The 24251-nt window shown below is 36.2% G+C and overlaps 5 protein-coding genes across 11 annotated transcripts in view; 2 read left to right on the forward strand and 3 right to left on the reverse strand.

Annotated features, from left to right (window-relative positions):
• The window catches only part of LOC111459113 (cyclic nucleotide-gated ion channel 2), a 22355-nt gene extending 4395 nt beyond the window's left edge, over positions 1–17960 (reverse strand). The window contains exon 1 of the mRNA XM_023101871.1: positions 17951–17960. The gene's annotated coding sequence lies outside the window, so the exon portion shown is untranslated. The remainder of the gene's footprint in view (positions 1–17950) is intronic.
• On the forward strand, positions 4704–7379 carry LOC111459147. Its single transcript, XM_023101917.1, has 6 exons — positions 4704–5037; positions 5237–5386; positions 5491–5749; positions 5823–6041; positions 6621–6763; positions 6852–7379. Exons 1-6 carry the CDS (start codon positions 4756–4758, stop codon positions 7149–7151), a joined length of 1353 nt encoding a protein of 450 aa, XP_022957685.1. The 5' UTR covers positions 4704–4755; the 3' UTR covers positions 7152–7379.
• Positions 9531–13190, forward strand: LOC111459082. Of its 4 annotated transcripts, XM_023101862.1 has the most exons (3): positions 9531–9807; positions 10842–12251; positions 12282–13190. In XM_023101862.1, the coding sequence occupies exons 2-3, from the start codon at positions 10860–10862 to the stop codon at positions 13020–13022; spliced, it is 2133 nt and encodes a 710-aa protein (XP_022957630.1). In that variant the 5' UTR covers positions 9531–9807; positions 10842–10859; the 3' UTR covers positions 13023–13190. The 4 variants fall into 4 exon arrangements, with proteins under 4 accessions (XP_022957630.1, XP_022957609.1, XP_022957622.1 ...); XM_023101841.1 differs by having other exon boundaries at positions 10842–13190; XM_023101854.1 differs by lacking the exon at positions 9531–9807 and adding an exon at positions 9831–9887 and having other exon boundaries at positions 10842–13190.
• LOC111459185 (membrane-anchored ubiquitin-fold protein 2) lies at positions 13503–16651 on the reverse strand. Of its 4 annotated transcripts, none has more exons than XM_023101970.1 (4): positions 16519–16651; positions 15490–15749; positions 14191–14355; positions 13503–14022 (listed from the first exon to the last, which is right to left on the reverse strand). In XM_023101970.1, exons 2-4 carry the CDS (start codon positions 15620–15622, stop codon positions 13964–13966), a joined length of 357 nt encoding a protein of 118 aa, XP_022957738.1. In that variant the 5' UTR covers positions 15623–15749; positions 16519–16651; the 3' UTR covers positions 13503–13963. The 4 variants fall into 4 exon arrangements, with proteins under 4 accessions (XP_022957738.1, XP_022957730.1, XP_022957753.1 ...); XM_023101962.1 differs by lacking the exon at positions 16519–16651 and adding an exon at positions 16232–16430; XM_023101985.1 differs by lacking the exon at positions 16519–16651 and adding an exon at positions 16232–16411 and having other exon boundaries at positions 13503–14019.
• On the reverse strand, positions 17870–23392 carry LOC111459123 (probable galacturonosyltransferase 14). Its single transcript, XM_023101883.1, has 6 exons — positions 22713–23392; positions 21723–21778; positions 21466–21624; positions 19611–20201; positions 18848–19150; positions 17870–18736 (listed from the first exon to the last, which is right to left on the reverse strand). The coding sequence occupies exons 1-6, from the start codon at positions 22921–22923 to the stop codon at positions 18452–18454; spliced, it is 1605 nt and encodes a 534-aa protein (XP_022957651.1). The 5' UTR covers positions 22924–23392; the 3' UTR covers positions 17870–18451.
• Between the last annotated feature and the right edge of the window lie 859 nt (positions 23393–24251).

Here is a 24251-nt window from a genome sequence, read left to right on the forward strand (position 1 = left end):
AAAAAAAAAAAAAAAAAAAAAAAAAAAAAAAAAAAAAAAAAAAAAAAAAAAAAAAAAAAAAAACACTGAATTTTGTCTTCATTTTTTTAAAATATATATATTATTTTAAAAACTATGATCCAAATTTTAAAGATATTATTTTTTATGATAAGGAATTATAACATAAAAAAAGAATTATTCGAATAAAAATTTTATTTAAAGAAGTCAGATGTTCAAAATTTATTCATAAAAATGAAGTTTATTAAGATAAGGTCGGTCAGTACGAACATACAGCTATCTACAGAGTTACATGTACTCGTTGGGAGGTTGGGTCGGAAATTCATTCGTAATATTTAAAGGTGCCCATTCCCTCTCCTCCCCAATATTTGGCCCTTGCCCTTTTGATGGGCTGATATTATCTCCAAAGGAAAATAAAAACAAAAAAATAATTATTTTTTTATAATTCATGAGAGAAAAATGAAAAATGTTTCCAGTCGTGTATGGGTCCCTAAAGAACATGCACCACCAAAGCCTTGCCCCATCACCCCATGACTTCACAATTTCAAACCAATCTCCCAACTTTAACCCTTTTCTCTTTATGCATATATAAACTTTACGGGCCGATTTTGGTTACTTTATCGTCTAAATATAAATAGTTTTAGACTTATACGTTAGGTTTGTTAAATTTGTTCTTTTCTTATATATATATATATAATCAAATTTAAACATGAATAAAATAATATATGTTACTGTCCTCTAAAATAATACAATATTATTCATTTTGCCAAATAGAAATAATGTTACTTATAAACCAATGATTTTTCTCTGTGGGATTATTTCTCTTAATAAGAGATCATTTCTCTGAAGTTCTCGAATATTGAATTTTTGATATATAATAAGCTAGAGATAATTAGATATTTAATTTTATAAACATGCAAAAGGTGTGGGATTTTTCTTAGGCTATAAATAATTAAATAATTAAATAATTTTCTTTTGTTTTGGTTTGAAGGTATTAAATGAAGATGTTTGGTAAGATTTAAGATATGTATATAATAGAAAAGTAACGGCACATATAACTATTATATATATAAAGTTGAATCAAGAGGTTATAACTGTAATCGGGAATAAAAGGAAAAATATTCAAAATATAAATATAAATAAATAAATAAAAGAAGATCTTGTCCTTATGCTTAACTGTAATAAAGTTGGACGGCGAGGGGACCACTTGGGCAGTGGTGTTTTGTTTCTTTCATTGATTAATATATAATTGAGATTATTGAAAGGGAGTGTTTTTATTTATTTTTTTAATGATTATAATTTTCATATTTTTACCTTTAATTTTAATTTTAATTTTGTTATATTTTTACTTCCTTTCTATTTTCCCTCTTCACTTCAAGCTTTTATCTCTTTAAATTTTAATATTAATGCTTACTTTTTGTATTTGGTGTGAATTGTAGTGATTAATTTAAATATTATGATGTAATTTTTTAAAAATTAATTATAATATCGATCAAAGTTACTGATTATTAATTAATTAAAAAAATAGAAACAAGTAAAAATAGAGCATTTTAAAATTAAAAAATCAAATGGATACTAAATTCATAATTCATGTATACGAAAGCTAGAGACGAGATATTCAATAATAATATTTTGTCAAAATTTAGCGCAACTTATTGTTAATTTAAATCAATATCATAATCAGTTAATATTTTGAGAATATATTAGTTATAAAATATATATTAGATTCCGTTAATATTTTTCATTTTGTTTTATTTATAAGATTTAGTTAGTTTATATTTTCGGTATTAATTGTTATCGTATTTAAACGTTGTGAATATCAACGAAAATTGAACGGGTCATATTTTTTTGTTAATAAAAAAAAATTATAGGGAGAGAATGTGTGTTCATGTGATTCAATATTTGAGAGAATCTAAATCTTCTCTCATTCCCAATGGTCGGAATTTTATTATTATTATTTTTTATAATAGCCAAATTAATTGGAGCAAAAACAAACTAGTTTGGTAAGATTTAAATTGAATTAATTTAGCAAAAATAATAGTTTTTAATTTATATTTACTTATTTTCAAACATTCAAAATTTTAAAAGAAATAAAAAAATAAAAAAATAACATTTTAGGTTTGTAATAATCTCAAACTATATGGTATCAGATTAAATTGTTATAAATAAAAGTATATTTTTTAACTTTTTAAGTTAGAACAGGATTTGGACACGTCCACAAATAATTCTGCTACTCTCTCATTGTCACAACACGTGAAGATTCACATCACCAGCCTGCAGATGGGGCCATGGGTTCATGTTTGAGCAAAAGGAAAATAAAGTCGAACAACAAGTTTTGAATCAATTTTGCTTCTGAAAATGGATTGAACCAAAAGGACGAACATTTTTTCAGACGATCTTACCTCTCTCTCTCTCTTGTTTGATTATGTGGCCATTAAATAATCCGTTCGTCCGTACTCCTAAACCAAACACATTCGTTTTTGGTTTCTTCTGTATGTCCTTGTCATCCAGAATTTTGGTTGCTATTAATTATTATCCTTCCATTATTCCTCCTTTCCTCCTTTCAATTCCCAAAAATTTAATTATTAATTATATAATTACCGTACCAGTTTAATTGAGTTGAGAGATTTTTTTTTTACCCAACCAAAAGTTCTGATTGGTTGGATTGACAACAACTCTCTATTTTAGGATTGGGTATGGGTTATCAATTTTTTTTAGGATTGGGTGTGGATTATCCATTTATTTTTTTTTAGTTTTATTTATCCACAATTTATAATTATTTTGATAGAATCTTAGATAAAATATATTAAAAATTCATAAACAAACACAAATCCATAAATAAAATTAATAAGGACAGTAGGGTACTACTCTGGCAAACCCATTAATAGAGAAAAATTCTTAATATATTTTATATATTTTTATTGAGCTCTGGTCAATCCGAAGGTTTGAAAAATGAACAAAACTCTACTTTAATCCGATCCAACCCAACTCTTATAGTTCAAGTTGGGTTGGTGTGGATTGTCAGGTTGTTAGGTTTAATGTACACCCCTAATATTTACTATTTTACTTTACAAGGAGGAACAAAGGAACAACTAAATGATATCAGAACTAGTTACCGGGCGATGTGTCAGTAAGGAAGTTGAGTCCTGAAAACGGGTGGACACAAGGTAGTGTGCCAACAAGGACACTGGGTCTCAAAAGAGTGTAGACTGGGGGGAAGAGTCGCACATCGATGGGAGAAGGAAACGAGTGCTAGTGAGAACGCTGAGCCCTGGATTAAAAAATATCTCTCTAGCTGAAGGAGGCTAAAAAAGGTAAGTACAAAGAGACAATTTGTGCTTGTGGTGGGCTTGGGCCATTACAGTAATATACTAAAATGTGTGCACAAGAAATATCGAAAAGGGTTCTCGGCATATCATATCGAAAAGTGGGCGACCGATATGTATTATTTGAGATGTATGGCCCATTTGGGTAAGTTGTGTTCCCTTTTCCCTTTTACTCATATTATCCATGGTTATTGTTTAGTGATTGCAAAGGGAAAAGGTTCCAAAATTTTGTAACTAAATTATATGGATGAAGACATATGGAAATACATAGGTCAAACAAAATGTGGTGGGACTATATGAATTTGCATTATATCATTATTGCAATCCAAAAAAATGTCACAATCTTTCACAAACTTTGAATTATATATATAATCATTGTGAATTCTCGCTCATGGAAAAATTCTTCTCCACTCCCTCCTTCATTTTTCGTTTAAATGTACATCTCTATATACAACCTTTTGATAAAAAATGAGCATCTACGTACAACCTTTGAATTCACAGCGTGTTGTATATTTACTTTGATTTTTTCTTAATATATAAATATTTTTAATTATTTGGGTTGATTGATTAGATGTCGTAATTTGATAGAAAAAGATGTTTGAAGACATAACGGGATCACTCATACACACAGCCAAATATTAATTTGCCACTATGATTATACGAGTCACTGTCACTTAAGGTGTTAATATACTTTCAAATATGATATCATTTTTTGATTACACGAAAAAGACTTCTAAACAATTCTCGAAAGACGACACTTTAAAATTATTAATTAGTAATTATATGATTGATAAATTTTGATGGGTTTTTCTTCTCCCTTTTCAAATCATGGAAAATTTTTCATAATTAAATCATAAAACTGAAAAAATAAATTAAAAAGTATCAAACGAAAATAAATAATCGGCTAATTGGTATATTAATAAATGCAATTCATTTTAAATAAAAAAGAAAGTGATTTACATAAATAAACGATAATAAAATAATCTAAAATGAATCAAAATAACGAAATTAAGGCTAGAGAAAATTATTAATAAAAATTAACAAAATAATAATGTAACAGTAAATAATTATAAATATTTGGCTTCAATCATCTTAAAATAAATTAATATATATATATATATATTGGAGGCCCAAAATGGGCCTAAACGGGCGGATTTGGATAGGGCCGGCCCAATACTTCAGAAGCTAAAACTGGGCCTAAGCGGATTCTTCTGGTACGTTCCACATTATATTCTCCAGCTAATTTTATACCATCCAGAATAAATATAAATTAATTTAAAAATCCACGTAGGACAATCGAATGTCCATCCTCCACGTGTAAAAAGTTCAGCCTGGAGTTGCCACTCAATCTCTATCTTCTTCGATGAACAAACCTTCAATAAAGAAACTTCTATTCAGCGAACGAGTGATAGTAAACGAAAGAACGAGAGAAATGACAGCAGCAATAGCTGTTCCGTCCCCTAAATCCGCCATTTTAGGCAAAAATCCATTCTCTCGCAAAGACCCTGCCTCCAATTTTCTCGGCCGACCGCTTAAGGGTTTCGGTTTTCATCCAAAACCGAGGACGAAACATGATTCTCTAAGCCTAATCGTTGCTTCCGCCACTCCATCCAGCAGCAGCGACGCGAATGCCGGCGAAAGATTCTACTTCAATTTCACTGGTTTCCCTTTTCCCCTCGGCCCCTTTCTTAATCGTCGCACTATAAGAACAGAGGTAAAACTTAACCATTTCCCCTTTCTTCTATTTCTTATTATGGGTCTGTTTGATTCGATGGAATTTGTTGCAAATTTGTGCGTTCGATTTCAAATTTATTGATTACAGATGAACTGAACATATGGGCATGTGGGTATATGTTGTTTTGAATTTTCAGCTTTTGTGGATTTGGGTTTTTTAAATCGTTGTGTTCTTTTAGGCTGTAAAAGGTTGTATATGGCTTTTTGAGCAAGAACAAGCCCTGGGATTCAGTAGTGTCTCAACAAATATTAGGATGACTGTCATTAAACTCAAATCTGGGGGCTTATGGGTCCATGCTCCCATTGCACCAACTAAGGAGTGTATTCAGGTTCTGTTTCTACTTCTACTCATTGAATAAGTTCATCTATGAAGAACAAATGATAATTGTAGGATTTATATTACTTGTGTTCAAAAGTTTTCTTATCTTGACAGCTTCTGAATGAGTTGGAGGCTCCCGTAGAATACATTGTTTTACCAACGTTTGCTTATGAGCATAAGATTTTTGTTGGACCCTTTTCGAGGAAGTTTCCACGAGCTCAGATATGGGTGGCACCAAGGCAATGGAGTTGGCCATTGAACTTGCCATTGGAGTTCTTTGGAATATTTGGAGCTAAGACATTGAAAGATGAGGATTTATTTGCTCCATGGGCTGATGAGATTGAGCAGAAGGTTTTGAGCTCACCAGAAGTTGGTAATAAGAATTGGTCATGTCCTGTTAAGTTGAGTTCCTTAGTTGCTAGTGAAAACTTGGTTGATTGTTGCAGGGATTGGACCGTATGTGGAGGTGGCTTTTTATCATAAGCGGTCGAGAACATTACTGGTAACAGATGCTGTAATCTTTGTCCCTCGACAACCACCTGAATGCATTAGCAAAGAATCCTTGTTGGCATCTGCAAAGAATGGTTTGGCGGTAAAACTCCTTAGTAAAGGAAAGGAGGTCCCTGAAGAGCCTGTTGTTGACAACATGGTCAACCGTCAAAAAGGTTCGTTCATGTAACAGCCCAAGTTTACCGCTAGCAGATTTTGTCCTATTTCGGCATTCCCTTCAAAGCTTTAAAACGTGTTTGCTAGGGAGAGGTTTCTATACCCTTATAAAGAAAGAATGCTTCCGTCCCCTCCCCAACCTCACAATCCACTCCACTTTGGGACCTAGCGTCCTCGCTGGCACTCATTCCCTTCTCCAATCGATGTGAGACTGGATCCACCCCCTTCGAGCCCTAGCATCCTTGCTGGCACACTGCTTTCTGTCCACCCCCTTTGGGGCTTAGCTTCCTCATTGGCACATGCCCGGTGTCTGGCTCTGATACCATTTGTAACGACCCTAAACACTGCTAGCAGATATTGTCTTCTTTGGGCTTTCCCTTTTGGGCTTCTCTTTAAGGTTTTAAAACGCGTCTGCTAGGGAGAAGTTTCCACACCCTTATAAAGAATGTTTCGTTCTCTTCCCCCAATCGATGTGGGATCTCACAGTTCATATGCTTTCGACACCTCGAGATTAAATGCTTATTTTAGTGCCATTATGTTTGTTCAAAGAAGCTGATGAATGGTGATTGTTGATGCAGGGTGGGAAAGAATGGTTCTTCAGATATTGTTTCTTGGGCCTTCAAATCTCTTGGAACCCAACGCTAGCTTTGCTCAAATGTCCCAGAAACTTATTGTTTCACCCATAGTAAAGACACTCGTCTTCAGCAAAGTTCCTGAAAAGGTAATAAACCAACATGTTGCATACAGAAGAATGACAGAAGTTTTGTAAATCTAGACATCTTACTCTTATACATTGATTCTGCTATCAGGTAAGGGACTGGATCGATAGAATCGTCCGGGATTGGAAGTTCAAGAGAATCATCCCTGCTCACTTTGCAGCTCCAGTAAATGCAAGTAGGTCCGATTTCTTAACTGCATTCGGATTTCTCGACGACCTACTGGGAGAGCGCTACATCAACCGTCCTTCACTGTCTCTTCTCTTTACATCACTCATGGGGAAGGCTGCCAGTTACTTTCCACCAGATGATATGAAGACCTTATCATCCCTTGACCAGTTTTTAGTATCAGTTGGCGCTGTTAAGAAGACGGTGTCGGGCCGAAAAAGGTAATCGACGAAAGACGATCTTCAAAGATACCAGATAAGTTTAGCACACCCATATATTTCAGTAATGTAGATTGACCAATCATTGTCCTTGTCTTTGACACTTGAATATAGAAGGTAATCTGATATCTGATTATGACATCTCCTGAAAGCAAATGCAGAAGAAAAGATATGCTGCATAATTCATAGTTGCATATTTTGGTCAGTTTATACTTTTGGAGGATTTTCTCGAAAACGCTCGGGAACGAACTAGAAGAACATAAGAAAGTTTGAATCATTTGCTCAAAAAGATAGCAATCAATATTGCTATGCTTACAAGTTTGAACTTCTAACTTGTCTGTTAAGTCGAAGTCAAAGATACGTGTCTTGACTAGTTGAGCTATGTTTTGATATTCTTACTTCACTTAGAAAGTTGGCAAATTATTTGATGCATATTGCTTTTTTCCAGGTAAAGTGAATATCACTATGAAGAATTGTGACGTTGATTTAAAAGATTATTTTAAGAAAGAACCAAACGAATGATTTTGTTAGTAATTTAGAAGCTTTCCTTAGGGCCGAAGTCTAAATAGGGGAAACGTTTCAAGCAAGCAAGCAGAGAAAATAGATGGTCAACCTACCAACCATAGAAGATTTTGTCACAATCAATGTAGGTTATGTTATTAATTAATGACATTATTTTTACCATGAATGTAAATAAAATTTATAGATAGAAGAAAATTGAATGAGTCAATGTTGTTTCATCTATCTTTATGCTAATTGACCAATCCAATCCCATTACAAAGTCTTCCCTAACTAAGGGATGTAAATCAGTACGCACATTCGATTTGGTCTTCGAGCTCATGGCTTTATAACACATCTCTTAAAAAGAGGTTTCTACGCTCTTATAAGAAATGTTTTGACAGTTTTGTTCTTCTCTTCAACCGATATGGAATCTTTCAATTCACTCCAACATCTTTGCTGGCACACTGCCTTGTGCTTGACCCTTGAGAGACGGTGTCTCGCTGACACACTCCTAAATGCCTAGTTATGATACCACTGTAACTACTAAGGGTTGCCACACCTTGCTTTGTTCTCCTCTCCAACTAATGTGGGATCTCTCAATCTACTCTCTTTGGGGGACAACGTCCTCGCTGACACACCGCCCAGTGTTGGGTTCTGATACCACTATAACTACTCAAGGCTATCGTTAGTAGATATTGTCCGCTTTGGCCCTTGATCTCGTAATTTTAAAATACGTCTACTAGGGAGAGGTTTTCAAACCCTCGTTATCCTTTCCACTCCAAACGATGTGACCCTAACCTTACGAGAATAAGTAGACGAGAATAAGTAGATATGAACCTAATGGGTTGGAGTTAAAATTAGACATTAAATTGGAAGACATGGTGGGAGTAGAAGGTATCCAAGGTGCATCCCAACTGATATCCATTTGTCTTTTTTCTTCCATCTTTTGTGCCACTTTTGCCCATAACTTTTATGTCCCCATAACTTTTATGTCCCCATAACTTTTTACCAATACAATGATAGGTTTCAACGCTTCTTTTTTAAACACAACATTCAAATAACTCTACAAAACAATTCAACTAATCAAAAATTTTAATTTTTAATTCAAATCACTTTCTTTCCAATAATTCCCAATTAAAACAATGCTATAAAAAATAAAAAAATATTAAAAAAATCCTCATCTTGTGGAGGGTGGGAAACAGACCCAACAATGGAATTGGGAAAATCCCACTCAACCAATTTCATGTTCCAAATATTGTGACATCTTAATATGAGACCCATCTGCCCCATATATATCTTTTCATAATCATAAAGCTATGGGACACCTAAGTTGTCTCCCCCTTCCCCCATTATTATTAGATCTATACCAAAATCTAAAACATTTTACTTTATTATTATTATTTACTTGGATGTTGAAAGTAATGTGGGTATATAAAGAATGGCTTTTTAGTCCCTTTTGTCCAGTGGTTCATGTTGAAGACATTTCTGTAAGGGATAGACACACGTTCCAGCCACTTTCTCTGAAAAAAGTTTGAATTCATTCTGTTATAAAGCATTGTCTTAGGCTACAAAATGAATGTGTTAAGATTGGTATGAAAAAGGGAGTAAATCCCATTTATGGAAATCAAATTGTCAACAAAACCCTTTTTATTAAATACCATTCTCTTCGTAATGTGTGTGTTAGCTTTCATTATTTTCCACGAAAGTTTTGGGTTCCGATGCAAAAATGTCCAATCAATTGCATATTGTTATTGAGAGAAAGTTCCTTTTTTTCTCCCCACTGCAACCGCTCCCTTTGTAGGACCAGCGTTGTTTCTCTTATTTTGGTGTTAAGAATCTCTGTAACCAACGCGGACAGGAAAAAGAAAACGCAACCGAACGGGGAAGAGATATATAACAGTTGCTTGCACGACCGCTAAAGGGAATCGAAACCGACATTTTTGGTGCTCATAAACATATAATGCTATACAAAACAGACGATCGTCTCTAAATCACTGGACCCTTTTTTTCTCTCCCTATTTCCTTCCGCCTTCACCGCCCTACTGGGTTCATTCATTTTTCCTTGCTCTTCCTTTTTTCCTTGATTTCTGGTGATTGCAACACAGGGGGCTGAACATTTTCTTGCCCAACAACCAAAACCCACATCCTTGGTTTTTTATTCGGTAAGGCTATAAGGAATCTTTTCGCTTCATCTCTGAAATGGGGTTCTGTTCTTCGTTCTTCCTTCTTCTTTTCCTGTTTGGTTTGTAAATCCTCGTTGTTTATGCTCCTCTAGGGGCTTGTTTAATTACTATCTCTTGTGTTCTTCATGTTTTACAATGTTGATTGCTGCGATGGTTGATTAAGTGACTTGTCTCTCATCTGATATGGGATGTGCTCTGTTTTCTTATTTTGTTAGCTTTTCTTGGTCTCCTTTCTTTGTTCTTCTCCTTTCTTTGTTAGATGTTTTGGCCTGCGAGCGAGTTTGCCAGCTTCCAGCATTCCCTGTTCACATCTTGGCAGGATTGCAGGGACAACCTTTGTCTTCTTGCTAATGATTCCACACGGACTTTTGTATTTATGTGTTCTAATAATTGTGTTTCATGCTCTATTGAACCAGCAGATGGTGAACCAACTGATTTTTTGTTTAGAAAGTTCATTTTCATCTATGTTCATGTGGATTCATTTTTCCCTTGGATGTAAATTATTGCATTTTGATCTTGTTTTGTTTTCTTTCCATATATGTTTTTAATGTCATAAAGGGATGATAAGAATGTTTGATTAATCTAACGTTTCCATTTTGTTTTCTAACCTTTGTCTTGGAAGAAACGCATGAGAATAAATATCTTAAATGAGAGAAGGCTATGGATGTGTCTTGAAGTTCTATTGCCTCTCAAATTCATCCCTTGAGTTAAGGTGCATTTTGTTGGATGATCGTACTCGCTAGTCGGTGCTTCGTATAGCGTTTTTCGCCCCCTCTTCTCACTTTTTATATGTACTGATATCATTTTTCTTGATCATATGATACTATGTCTGTGTGTTGGGATCAACTGCTAGTCCTCTTCATCTCATAGTTTCTAAATCACTGACTAGTTTCTTTATTGCTTTCTTCAAACTGAGATTTTCGTGGGATTGTTTTGAACCATTGCAGTTTATTATTCATAAGATCTTGGTTGGTTTCTCTTGTTTTATTGGTGTGCTAATTGTTTTTGTTCAGGTGTTGTGTGAAATTCTGATGGCTGATCAGCAGGGTGATGTGCAAATGACTACGACTGCGGGTACTGGTTCGAGAAGAAGCTCTACGGGATGGATAAGTTCTTCAAATAGCGGAGAAAAATTTGTGCCTCATTATCGAAGAATATCTACTGGTTCCTGTCATGATTTCTGCAAATATGGGAAAAACCATACTTTTGAAACCAAGTCGAGACAACCAATGACTATGACAAGAAAATCACTGGACGGTGGACGTTCGGTGGATAGTGTGGTACTTCGTGAGAGAAAGAAAACAGGTGGAGGTTCGGGAGATAGTGTGGTGATTCCTGAGAGAAAGAAAACGATTATGACTGAAAGGTCGAAGCATATGACAAGAAAATCACTGGATGATGGAAGTTCGGTTGACAGTATGGTACTCCCTGAGAGAAAGAAAACAACTTCACCTCGAATGTTGAAAAATGTGGCAAGAATATCGCTCGATGGTGAAAGTTCGGTGAAAACAACTTCACCTCGAATGTCGAAAAATGTGGCAAGAAAATCACTCGATGGTGGAAGTTCGGTAGATGGTGTGGTACTTCTTGAGAGAAAGAAAACAACTTCAACTCGAATGTCAAAAAATGTGGCAAGAATATCACTCGATGGAGGAAGTTCGGTAGATGGTGTGGTACTTCTTGAGAGAAAGAAAACAGCTTCACCTCGGATGTCGAAAAATGTGGGAAGAAGTTCGATAGATGGTGTGGTACTTCTTGAGAGAAAGAAAACAATTTCAACTCGAATGTCGAAAAATGTGGCAAGGATATCACTTGATAGTGGAAGTTCGGTCAATAGAACGATACTTCCTGAGAGAAAGAAAACAGCTTCAACTCGGACGAAGGCTGAACTTTCATCAACTTCCAGAATGTCTGGAGCTAATGTGACCACCTTGACAAGGCCTAGTCCAGTGCAGAGAGAAGTCCTGAATGAACGAAAGAAGAAATTGTTGGCTGAGCCGAAAGCCTTAGCCAAGTCGAGATCACATACTGCAAACACGCTGAAAAACTCGAAGCCTGAAACGTCTACAGCTACTAGAAATCCAGAAGACTCTGCAGTTCTTGCAAAAACCAAGGAGAGAAAGTTACCTGAAAAGACTGAAAATTTTGTGAAATTGAAGTCTATCAAAGTAAATCCATTGAGATCTGCAGTGTCTACGGACGGTTCGCGAAGAACAAATGGTTCGAAAATGGTAAAAAATTTGGGGACCTCCAAAGTAGCTGCAAAGAGAGTGGTGGCAACCTCATCAGGCTCATTTTCCTCAAATTCTATCTATGGAAATGCAAACTTAAGTGCAAGAAAGCGTGTTAGCTTGAAAGGCGGTCTGCATAAAACTCATAACAAGAACAAACTATCTGACCATCAACAAGTCCAGAGTGAAGAGGTCGACAAGAAAACCTTCCGAAGTGAAGAGGTTCGAGGAGAAACGTTCCAAGGAGAAACCTTCCGGAGTGTAGAGGTCCAAGAGAAGACCTTGTATGTCATCAAGGTAGAAAATGAGGAGATGCCTCATCAAACTGATGGTCAAAATGAAACTTTTGATAACGTGGAACCATTGCCATCGTCACCGCCTAATTCGCTATCACCGCCATCAGCTCAGTATATTTTGGCTAAGGTAAAAGATCAAGATGTATCTGAATACACAGAGAGTGAAACAGAGAATGACTCTTTCTCTGAAAGCAATGAATATGGCAGCATGGAAACAGATAATGCTTCAAGTGAAGAAGGTGGTCAAAATGCAAGATACCAAAATCCTCGGATGTTGCATAATAAAGAAGAGGATCCCCAATCTACAAAACTAAGTTTCAGGAGAGGGAAAATCATTGACATCCCTTCCAAGAGTAACAGTCCGAGGAGGCTTAAATTTAGGCGTGGAAGGCTGTTGGGGGAGAGCCGAAGGGATGCAGATGGCCTAAGGAAGAACTTCAAGATGGGAACAGAAGTCGACGGGGACACAGCAATGGCTCAAGAAATAGTTGTTCTGAGGCACCAAGATGTGCAGCAGAGAAAAGATGCACAGGGACTGTTTAACAATGTCATTGAAGAAACCGCAAGTAAACTGGTCGAAACTCGAAAGAGCAAGGTTAAGGCCTTGGTTGGTGCATTTGAAACAGTGATCTCCCTGCAAGATGGAAGACTTTCTCCAGAGTATTGACACTTAGACTTATGAATCTCTAATTGTCTGCGTAGAGTGAAAGAGGTATGGAGTTGGTGTGTTAACGCTGCAGAATAGGTATAGATTTCTCTTTTTAATGATAGGAAGATTATTCTGTACACAGTTAGATAGGAAGTATTGTTTTAGGAAGATTATTCTGCTCCCTAATCCCCAATCCTTCTACTCAACTGATATAGATTCATCTTTTCAATGACAGGAAGATTTTTCTGTACAAAACTAGCAATTCACTAATGAAAAATATAACGAAAATCGTTAAGGTTGCTGTCTTTGTCGAGTTCTTGTTGAAGAAAGTTTATTAGTTCTTGTTGAAGAAAGTTTATTAGTTCTTGTTGAAGAAAGTTTATTAGTTCTTGTTGAAGAAAGTCTATTAGAACTGTTATGAACTTTGGAAGGGTTGACGAACAAGATCAAGATCATCATGTTTAAATACAGATTCATTTCATAGGTAATAAAAGCATATTGGAAAGAAAATGAAAGAAATATTATCATTTAGTTTGGGAAGGAAGGAGGAAAGTGTCATGAAGTTGGGGGTAACTGCAACTTCAAGTATATAAAGCTTTCTCCACAAACATTTGAGATAGCAGAAAATCAATCTGAACAACAAATGAAGCTAACAATGGATGTTGAAAGGCTAACAATCCTTCATAATAGATCATCATCTAGATATTCAACTGCCATGGGTTGATCTACAACACTACTGGCTTGTGTCGATAAATTATCCATCTTCTTCGCGTTCTTCGCTACCTCTGTCTGTTTCTTTTTTCTTTTACTACTGTGGAAACAATAATAAAAGCTCCAGAATAAGCTTCTTCAACTGATTCCAAGCTGTTATTGGCATCAGAACTTTTAAAAGGAAAATTTGCTATTTTTATGCACTCAAAAATGGCGTCATCGTCGTCGAGAACTTCCACGAGTTCCGTTTATAGTATGGAACAAACACACTTGTTTTGTGGTGATTGGTCTCCAGCTTTCTTTTCTGCTAAAGCAAACAACACAACTTTCATCAACAATCCCATTCAACCCTAAAGTTTCGTTTGGCTCAATATCAAAGAACAGCCGCAAGAGGTTCATATACTCTTCTTAGCCTAATGCGATGTTTCATTCGAACTTCCTAATGATATTGAACTTTTTAAAGAACAGATAATACCTTTCTCCAAGCTGGGTGGTTGGATAACAACATGCATGGTTGTAACACTGCCAGGAATGTCATATAATGGGCTTCTGCAATCATTAAGTGTTCTATTGTTCTCTAAGATTCTTCCAGCACTTATTATCTTCACATCCTTAACTGTTCTTGGACCATTCTCCTTTTCTGCTAAAACAAATAATCACAATTACATTCACAAGAGGATGGTAACAAAGAAAAAAGAACATTTTAAGATCTAGCCAGTATTAAATGCAACAGTAATGTCATCCTGCTTGCCATTGCTTAATATCAAAATTATCATTAATCTAGGATCCGGTGGCAGTATTTTGGCAAGACAAGGCGGATGAGTCAAAATCCAACAGATATATGCTTCTGGATAATGATATTACAAGATTCGCTACCTCAGGGAAGAAAAATGAAGATCAAAGAAGAGATGCAAGAAACTGTGTTCTTTACAGTTATTAATTGAACTCAAACTTGATTTCAACTAAAAACTAAGTGCAAACGAAAGAGTTGTGGTATATACGTCAATGAAAGATCCAAGCCATAGCACAACACACCTAATCAATCAGAGTTCAAGATGTATAGACAAAGTTATCCTTAAACTTCTGTGTTTGGTGGAGAAGCGAACAAAGGTACGCTCGCTTCCTGTCTTGTTCTCTGCGGCAAACTGGGATCGCTCGCCAGCTAGGTAAGATTGGAGCAACCTTTTATGAGAACATATGACCCTTATTCAGCGACAAGGGGTGGAAGGACCTCTCGATCTACTTACAGCGGATAGGACAAAGACATGAAGGCATTGATGCCAGAAGGGCTAGAAATAAATATATTACAACTAGTGATAAGATGAAGAAGGAAAGAAACCAATAGATCCAAGGTAAATGAAAAACAAAGGGCATTCTTCAGTTAAGTACATGATCAGACCAAACCAGACAAAGAATCAGACATTCTTTAATATATAAATTCATTCAAAGAGCCATAGAATCTAATAAATAACTTCAAAATGATTATAAAGATCCAGCATATGAAGAATGTGATGAGTTTTTATGCACCACTGAACTTCCATTAACGGGGTGTTAAGTTTCTCTTCACAAATGGCAACAGCAAGAATGAAAAAAGTGCAGAGTCTACATCAGATCTGAGCTTTGCTTGTGCTATGTTTGTTCTTAAGATTAACAGATGCCAATATGGTGATAATGTTTAAACTTAATACTTCAATTACGAACAAAGCAACAAAATCAGTGAAGCATAGGAATTCAAATAAAATCAAACACAGAAAGATGTTTAAATTTAACACACCTCTTGGCCATTGTGCAAGAACGCTTTCTTTCAAGGTTGCGATGCTTGTAGCAGCAGGGAAGGTTTTGGGGCCAATATCCGATCCATCGTTCAATCGAAACTTGATCTCTAATTGATCTCCCACTCCAGCCATATCGAAACGTCTTCAATCAATCACAGACAAATTGGATTTCCTAAGGAAGGAAGCAAAATCCCACACGAGTAATCGAATGCGGTTAATTAGCAGAGAATTTTTCGCTCAGATTATGATGAGGGCCATTCTGCAAAAATCGAGAAACCCAGAAAACGGAAGTTAATTTCATTGTAAGTTGTAAATCAAAAAAGAAGATGTTGTAAATCAAAAAAGAAGATGCGGCAATCGGAAGCATAAAGCCAACTGCATATGAAAACGAAATCCGCTTTGGATTTCAATTTCATTTCGGGAAAAGAAAAATAGCGACAAAAGCAATCAATCAGTTGCGTATTCCAAAAGAGTAGATGTAATCGCACAGATAAATTCACTCAAAGAATCGATTATATTCGCAAGAAGCAGGAAGAAAAGAATTACGAACACTGTAAAACTAGAAGAGAAAGAATTGAGACGGCTAAGGTTGTGTGATTCAAACACTGATTTCAAGAGATGGGAAATTGCAGAATCGCAAAACGAAATCGATCCTGGAATAAGTAACCGAGAAGGCAATAGAAAAATCAACAGAAACCCAAAAGAAATCGAACAGAAAAAGAGCGATAGAAATCGATTAACCTTAACCGCTACGAAGTTGGGGGAGAAATTGATTGGAAGTGAAGAAAAAGGCGATGGTGTTGGAATAATGACACAGAATCCAGCTGAAGAGATGAAAGAAGAACTCAGAGACGAGGGCTCCTCCAGAGTTTTGAAAGTCATATAAATCTGGGGTCAATGACTCCATTCTTAAAAGTGATTTCTTTGGTATTCCCAAAATTAAAATCGTAATATTTACGCGTATTTTAAACAGCTTCGAGGGAGTAGAAAAGGCCAGAATTGTTAGAAAAATATGCATGACCCATTACCTTAAACAATGCAAGATTTTGACTTTGCTCCTAAATAAATGTTATAAACTCACAATCACAAACCCAAATCATTCATCGTGTCGGTAATAAAAGAATCACATTCAGTGATGGATGATGCCAGAAGGAGAGAGGAATTTCAGACATGGAAAAAGTGGATGTGAACCAGATATTCTAATTTTATTCACTGTTCCAAGAACTTTTTTTTTCCCTAAATGATAGAATATACACGTGGCATATAGATATTGGACATTAACATCAACATTAACATTAACAAGGATGGATGCTTTGCATATTGTTTATTATTTGATACATGTTGGAGATGACAAGTTGCTTTTACGATTAGTTTAGGAGCCTTTTAGATTCCTCCGCTACGCCTTGGAAGGATCAATCAATGCCTTCTTAAATGCCATTAATCCATACTTACCCACTCAAATTCATTCTTTAATTTACACCCGGATAATTGAAGAAAATTAAAGATGTGAACAGGGTGAAGACAGATGGGAGTGAAATTTCGTGTGTAGAGGTGAAATCTAGAGATCTACTGTAATAATCCAAGCCTACCGCTAGTAGATATTGTCCTTTTCGACTTTCCCTTTTAGGTTGGCTAGGCCCACCCGCGAGTAGATATTGGGCTTTTCCTTTTAGGTTAGCCTAAGCCCACCCGCGAGTAGATATTGTCTTTTGAGTTTTCCCTTTAAGCCCACCGCGAGTAGATATTATCTTTTTGGGTTTTCCCTTTTCTCCTCACTCTTACAAAAGGGTACTCCTCAGTCTTACTCTTACAAAACCTCACTCTTACTCTTACAAAAGGGTATTGCGTTCTCTGCTCTTCGAGTCCCTACTGACGTTGCTCGAGTGAGAAAGCATGAAGAGCGAATGTGTGCTGTATTTTGGACAATAGGTCCAACGAATCATTGAAATTTTATCGTGATGAAATAGATCGTTGTAATTCTTGATTTTCACCAATGAATTCCTAATAATCACGGTATCTAAGAAATTTTACACGCCTAGATAACCATGTCTATTAAATAAGCATGTGTATCAACTAGTTGATAACGATGAATGATTTAAAATGATTAGCACTTGATATTTGTAACAATTTGGAAAGGAAAAGGGGAGGAGGAAAGAAAAAGGTGATGGTTTTGAGTGGCATAAAGGGTTGGTGGGTTTCTTGTCATCACCAACTTAGGAAGTTGTATGATAAGCATCTTAATGTGAATGGTTTAACCTTATCTTGAAGTGTGCTGTCTGAGGCATCTAAAACCAACTAATGGAGATTCGAATAACTCTGTTTAAAGCTTTACAGAACAAAAGTATTAACTCACCCAATTAAGAGTATCCAAATTATGATATAACTGAATGGAAAGAATTTTCTTCACATTTTAAAATGTATTCTCGTACAGAACGAATCTTAATATAGCATTTATCATCTAAGAAGAAGAAGAAGAGTTCTTCAATCCAATGAACCAATAGCCGATCAATCTCCCAGACCTTGTCCTCAACAAGTCATCATATGTTGTCAATACAGAGCAGAAAATTTAGTAATACTAGGAAAAATAAAAGATGATGGGCAGACCATTATTGTTTGTGACCAAGCATATGGAGAAGCACTCACCGAGTAACCTGTTCTAGCCTCGTTTGCGCCTCGATAGATAACAGCTACGTCGACAATGAGTAAATGTGTATTCTGCTATATTTTCCAAAATATACTCTTGAGAACTGTGGAGATATCCCTGCATGAAGAACTAATAATACCAGACTCCTCAGGAACTAAGACCAAATGAATTGCTACGTTACACGTTAATGCACGTGCGCCTCATTGTCTACTTCCATCATCATGTATGTAAAACTCCAAATTTCTTAAGCCGAGTGGTAACGTTCCAAACTAACATGGGTATGTTTGTTTTGGCATCGTCTCTCTACCCTTCGTGAGTTATGACTCTAGAATGTGGCAGTTCCTGATGAAGTCATTGGAATAGTTGACATACTTGGTCCAAAATGGCCGGAGATGTTCAAAGCCAATCTGCAGCCATGGTTTAGACTGGCCATTATAGTGAATAACTGCAGCTTTCTTCACATTCTCAATGTTTGTTTTGTTCTGATAGCCCAAGCCAAGCATGTGCCATGAGGGCTCAATTGGATGAATGTGACCTCTAAATGCAATCAAAGCCGGTGGTAGTGTACCCAGCCTCCACAGTGTCAGGTTTGACTTTAGATTCTGCCACAAAAACAAAGTCAATGATCCAAGAACATTGCATAATCGCATCTCGAGTGACAAGGGACAATCATGCAATCAGCAAATAGAATGAAAAATGGATTTGTACCATACCTCTCTCAGCCACCAGTGGTATGTTTCTGTTATATTCGACTTTCTCCAGGCACGAAGATCAAATATGTTCATGCCATATGCCCAAGGGCATTCATTAGGATCTAAATGCGTTGCTACCAAGGGATGGGAAAAATTGAAGTAGATCTTGAATCGCTTTGACATGACCCACTCATCATCACCTTTACAAGTTTCAACAGCTCCATTAACCTTTCCCTCGAGGTCAACATCCCAAAGTCGAGACAGATCACGTTGAATTACAACATCATCATCTAAAAAGACCACCTTGTCCAGTTTGGGGAAGAGCTGTTCAATGCATGGATTCAGAATACTTATACAGGAAAACAGGGATTTGTACAACAAAGCCTTGAAGAAACAATTATGAAGAATAATAATTCTCAATCTGATGTGCAGTAACAAGGAGAGAGGAACAATTTAGGAGCAGAGAAGATTACCAAATTGTATAAGTTCATGCATAAATCCAAAAAATCAAGAATAGAATAACTACTTGCTAGATATTCATATAAAACCATGTTTCTTTCTAAGTAGACTTGATCTAGTAAAATGGAACCTAAAAAAGAACACTAATGTTTCAATCGAGCTCGAGGTTCATGATAATCAGAGACATGAAAGTTTTCACTTACAATTTCATTTCATGTATAAAATTAGTTTATCAGCTCAAGACCAAAATGGGTGGGGAGAGGAAATGATAGCATTTATAACTTGTTTCCTTGAGTTGTATATGTCATAAATGCATCCAAATTACCTGAGGTATGTACATGCGGAGATGGTTAAGTAAGGATATGTATTTGGGACTTCGAACTAGCAATTTTGAGGCAAATATTCGAGGAGTTGTATCATTGTGGTTGGCCCCAGAAACATGGTTGCCATGGTAGTAATTTCTGATTCCTTCCTGGTTCTCCACAGCTTCAAGCACTGGAACGTTTTCCCTCGTTAAGTAGTCAAAGTGGTGAGTACCCTTCACTTCAATAGTAGCCGGGTAGACTGGGTGCAAAGCAAACCAGGAGTGCATCCCTGCATAAGTTTTCTTGTCGGTGATGACATGGAAAACTATCTTTTCAGGATTGAGAGATGACTGCACAGCAGAGCTGACAACAACTGAAGCCGCCAAAATGTTATCGGTTGACAGAACGAAGTGTTGGTACGTGTTATCAGAGAGCAACGGAAGTAGCTCTGGAGGAGGAAGTTGGTTGCGAGCATGAACATTTGATGAGTATTCATCAGTTAAACGCAGAGATAAACAATGAATGCCTTTAGGAATGGAACTAGCTGCAAAATGTTTGTTCATTAGCTCTGAAAACTTAGACTCTCTGATTTCCTTCTCAAATTTATCCATCTGCGCCAACAAAAAAAAAAAAAAAAAAACCACTGATGAGAATATTAGACTGTTAATAAGTGACTTCTCTGACTAAAGTACAATAAATTTTATGAAAAGCCCAGATTTCAATTTGCTTACAGTTACAAAGTTCCAAATCCTATCATTTCTTTAACCTGTAACACTAAAGTTCCAAATCTATTAAAGGAAACAGGGAGAGAGAAGAGATAAATCTAAAATGGAAAACAGACATTTTCACATTATTATAGATTCAATCACGCGGATCGTTCTTCTTTCTTTTTACTTGAGAGGGTCAGAGCTTGAATCCACGATGATCAAGCGGGCCTTTAAAAGAGCGGTGGTAGATCCATTGATGTGAATCGTTTTTTCTCTCTTCTTTCTCTTGCCTTGAGAGAGTTGGAACAACATCTCCAATCGTCGTAGTTAATCTCTTTGGAATTACTTATAAAACTGAATATTAATCTTGCAAAAGGTTCTATCTTAGGAATAAATGTGGATTCAAATAAATTATCAGCATCAGCTTCTTAAAGAGAGAGAGATAAAGATACACAGGTCAAAGGGGCCTTCAAAGCACCGTGGTAGATCCATTCAAGTGAATGAGTTTTCTTTCCCTCTTCCATTTATCTTCCATCTTGGGAGAGGAAGATATCGGTAGGATAATATGTATTGGCACTATACATCCATTTGTAACAATTAATCTCTTCGGAAATATGGATGAATCGAAAATAATCTTGCAAAAGGCTCCATTTAAGGAATAATTTCCATACAGATGGATAACAAGATTAACAAAAACTCAAGAAAACACAAAATTTTGCAGTAAAGAATTCCATATCTTCCAGCTAAAAGATCATTTAAAGAATAAACAAGCCATATCTTCGTGCTCCTATAGACACTATGAACAATGAGGCAGGTTCAAGTTTCAAGAAGGGCATTTAGTTCTCAATTTTTCTGGACAGGTTCCTGTCCAAACAACTGAACTGAACAGGGACCTTTTTCCAACATACTTCCACCATAAAAAAGTTTGAGAACTAAAGATCTGACTGAATAACTGCCTAGCTCCAGCAGCCAGAACCTTTCATCCATTTCTACTTTCAACCCTTGATTTTAGGCCATAATCAACTTTTATGAGATGAGATTATCGTTAACATAATCGTTACAATTTTCATCACGATGTTACGCAAGGTATAAAAATATAAATAGCCTTGGGTCCCAATGGGCATTTTCTCCTCACCAAGAAGTTATGAAATTAATAAACATCACATACCATGGCCCTTAGGATGAAAGCAAATGTTTTTGCGTCATAATGGTTATCTTTCATTTCTGAAACTAACTGAGTAAATGAATCTGGTAGCTTCAGGCCATCTGGTATTTCCTCAGAGCTAACTTGGTTGAAGATCTTGTAAAGATCACTCACCAACCTCTTCTGCATACAATCAACAATTACAATAACAAAAAATGGAATTTGAAACAAACCAAAAAGACCATGAAAAGAAAAACAAAGAACAAGAATCAGGTCATTACCTCTGAAGTGTCAACCCGACCAAGAAGGCGAGGTCCCCATGTCCTGCCCAAACAATCTAGCACAAAAAAGAAAGGATTTAGGGACACGAATTCGTATGAAACTTTGAAATCAGTGAGATATTTTATATTTGTCCAAAATGGTCACATTTCGATTGCTCAAAATGTCATGTCCTGTCTTAGCTGAAAGCTTCATACGTTTATCTAATCAGTTAGGCTTCTTTTCTTGAATAAATACAGCCCCTAAAAGATTAACCAAAGAAAAAGTTATTTAAATTTATTTTGAAGCAGCATATTTCATGTTCATCCGGATTATGCGACTACGCCATCTGCGTAGCTCCGAAAATGCGCATTGGAGCTCTTCGCTCGATGTCCCAAGTCGCTTGTAAACCGCGATCAGAATAAGGTAAAGATCGAAGATAAGTTTTGTACTCTATTAATTTCTCAGTTCCTCTAGTCGAGTGGCGCCGGCCGATCTTTCGACCAGATCGGTGTTCAAGTTCATTTCTTCACTTCGCTCTGAACTGTCTCCTCCTTGTCCATTGTGTTTGCACTTCACTGGCTCAAACAAGCCAGACCTAATTTTCTTATTTTGATAGCTAAGCATCAGAACTTAAAGGTCATTTGCATCACCGAGAAACTTCATTGAAATTAGTAATGCAGAAGAGGATCACAAAGAGACTTTGCCTCAGCTATGGCATAGATATGAATTTTACAAGAAAAACAAAATACAAAACACAACATCAAATTAAATTAGATTTGACATCTACGGTCGTCTCATGATAAAATAAGAACAAAAAAAAAAAAAAAATCAATCAGATTCTGCAATGCATTCTGAAATGACCAACAACATGACATGAAATCTTTCATAATTGCACGCCCCAAAAGCAGATAAGATCCATCACAATCAGTCTAAAATGACATCACTAACACAAACGTTAACCAGAAAGACAAACTTTGAAACTAAAAGAGTAATGAGTTCATTGACAGTACCCAGAGAGGAGCAGTTGTTGACACCTTCGAGCGTAACGACAGCAGTGAGAATGAAGACGAACGGCAACAAGAAAGCAAGAAAGAGAATAGTGTGGAAAAGGGTTCGATAAGAAATGTGACGAGCTCCAACCTTGACCTTCATAAAATCAATAAACCCATTACTGGTCGAGACCGTGATGCTTCTCATGCTAGGCGAAAACTGAAGCCGCATCGTCGTCTTCGCAGCCTCTTCTTCAGGTCGCCGCTGATACCTGAGATAGCCACTACCCAAACAGAGCCATCGAATCTCGTCGCTCGAGGAACCAGCTCCAGGAATCTTAAACTACTGCCCATCAATTTCCATCCCGAAAGAATCAACGATCGACCGACAACCAATTAACACCGAACCCCACATTCGGAGTCGAAATCGATTCTTCTGGGATTGCTCTAAAAATGAATCTGTACCTCGTGGGATCTTCTCAATTCCGCAATGAACAGGAACGAACAGATTCCAGTTGGGTTTAAGCCACAATTGGGGAATGATTCTAACCCAATGATCGGACAAAGCGAGTGCTGAACACCCTGGAAATTTTTTGAGGCTTTATTGGGGCTACTACTTTTTCAATTTCATCAACGTCGATTCTCAGATGTCTCGAAGACCTTTTCTCGAGTTCGATCTAAAATTAATTTTCTTGGAAAATGAGAGTAAACAATTCTCGGTATCCGTAATTACAAAAAAAATAATAATAATAATTAAAAAAAAAAATAGGTTTCGTATACTGCAATGCAATTTCTGGTGAGCTGAGATTTTCATTTCTGTATTATTTGTAATATTATAATTGTGATGGATTTATTTCTTCCGATTATTTTAGTTGTAATATTGTTATTAGTTTGCTTTAGGTAATTTGAAGAACAATTTTGTTTAAATAAAAAAAATTACACATTTTAAGAGTTTTGCATAAAAAAATAATAATAATGCATTAAGGTATCCACTGTGTACACTAGTCAATCATGCATTATATGTCGTACAATTTATTAATTTGTTTGTATTTTATCTATCAATTGTGTGATACACGAGGATATGAGAGATATATGAATTAATCGATACCACATTTGAATAGAGAGCACCTTACAAATGTGGAGGTGAAGATATGCTTAAAATAACTTAAAGTTATAAAATATAATAAGAAGGTGGCCCTTCTAGAACATTCTGCATTTGATAACCTATAACCACACGGAATTTTTATCAAGAAGTATGTAGGGGAAGACAAAACGTGCCATAGAAAATTGATCTAGTGTGTTCTTGGCCATACGTGTGGGTCATGAATATTTTGAGTTTGTTGACGTTGACATCTACAGCGAGTACATCTCCTATCAATGCCAACGACAATTAGTTTCCTAATCTAATGAATGATGTCATTTGCAAATACAACACATTTCTCGATCCACATTTTCATTGGGACCATGAACTTGTGTCGCGAGTTTAAAATCTAACTCTTGTCCCAAGCTCACGAGTCATGCATAGAACTTGCATACTATTCGTGGCAGCAGTCGACAAAT

Source organism: Cucurbita moschata, unplaced genomic scaffold (assembly GCF_002738365.1).
Source record: "Cucurbita moschata cultivar Rifu unplaced genomic scaffold, Cmos_1.0 Cmo_Scf00002, whole genome shotgun sequence".
In the NCBI taxonomy this organism is placed as follows: Eukaryota; Viridiplantae; Streptophyta; class Magnoliopsida; order Cucurbitales; family Cucurbitaceae; genus Cucurbita; species Cucurbita moschata.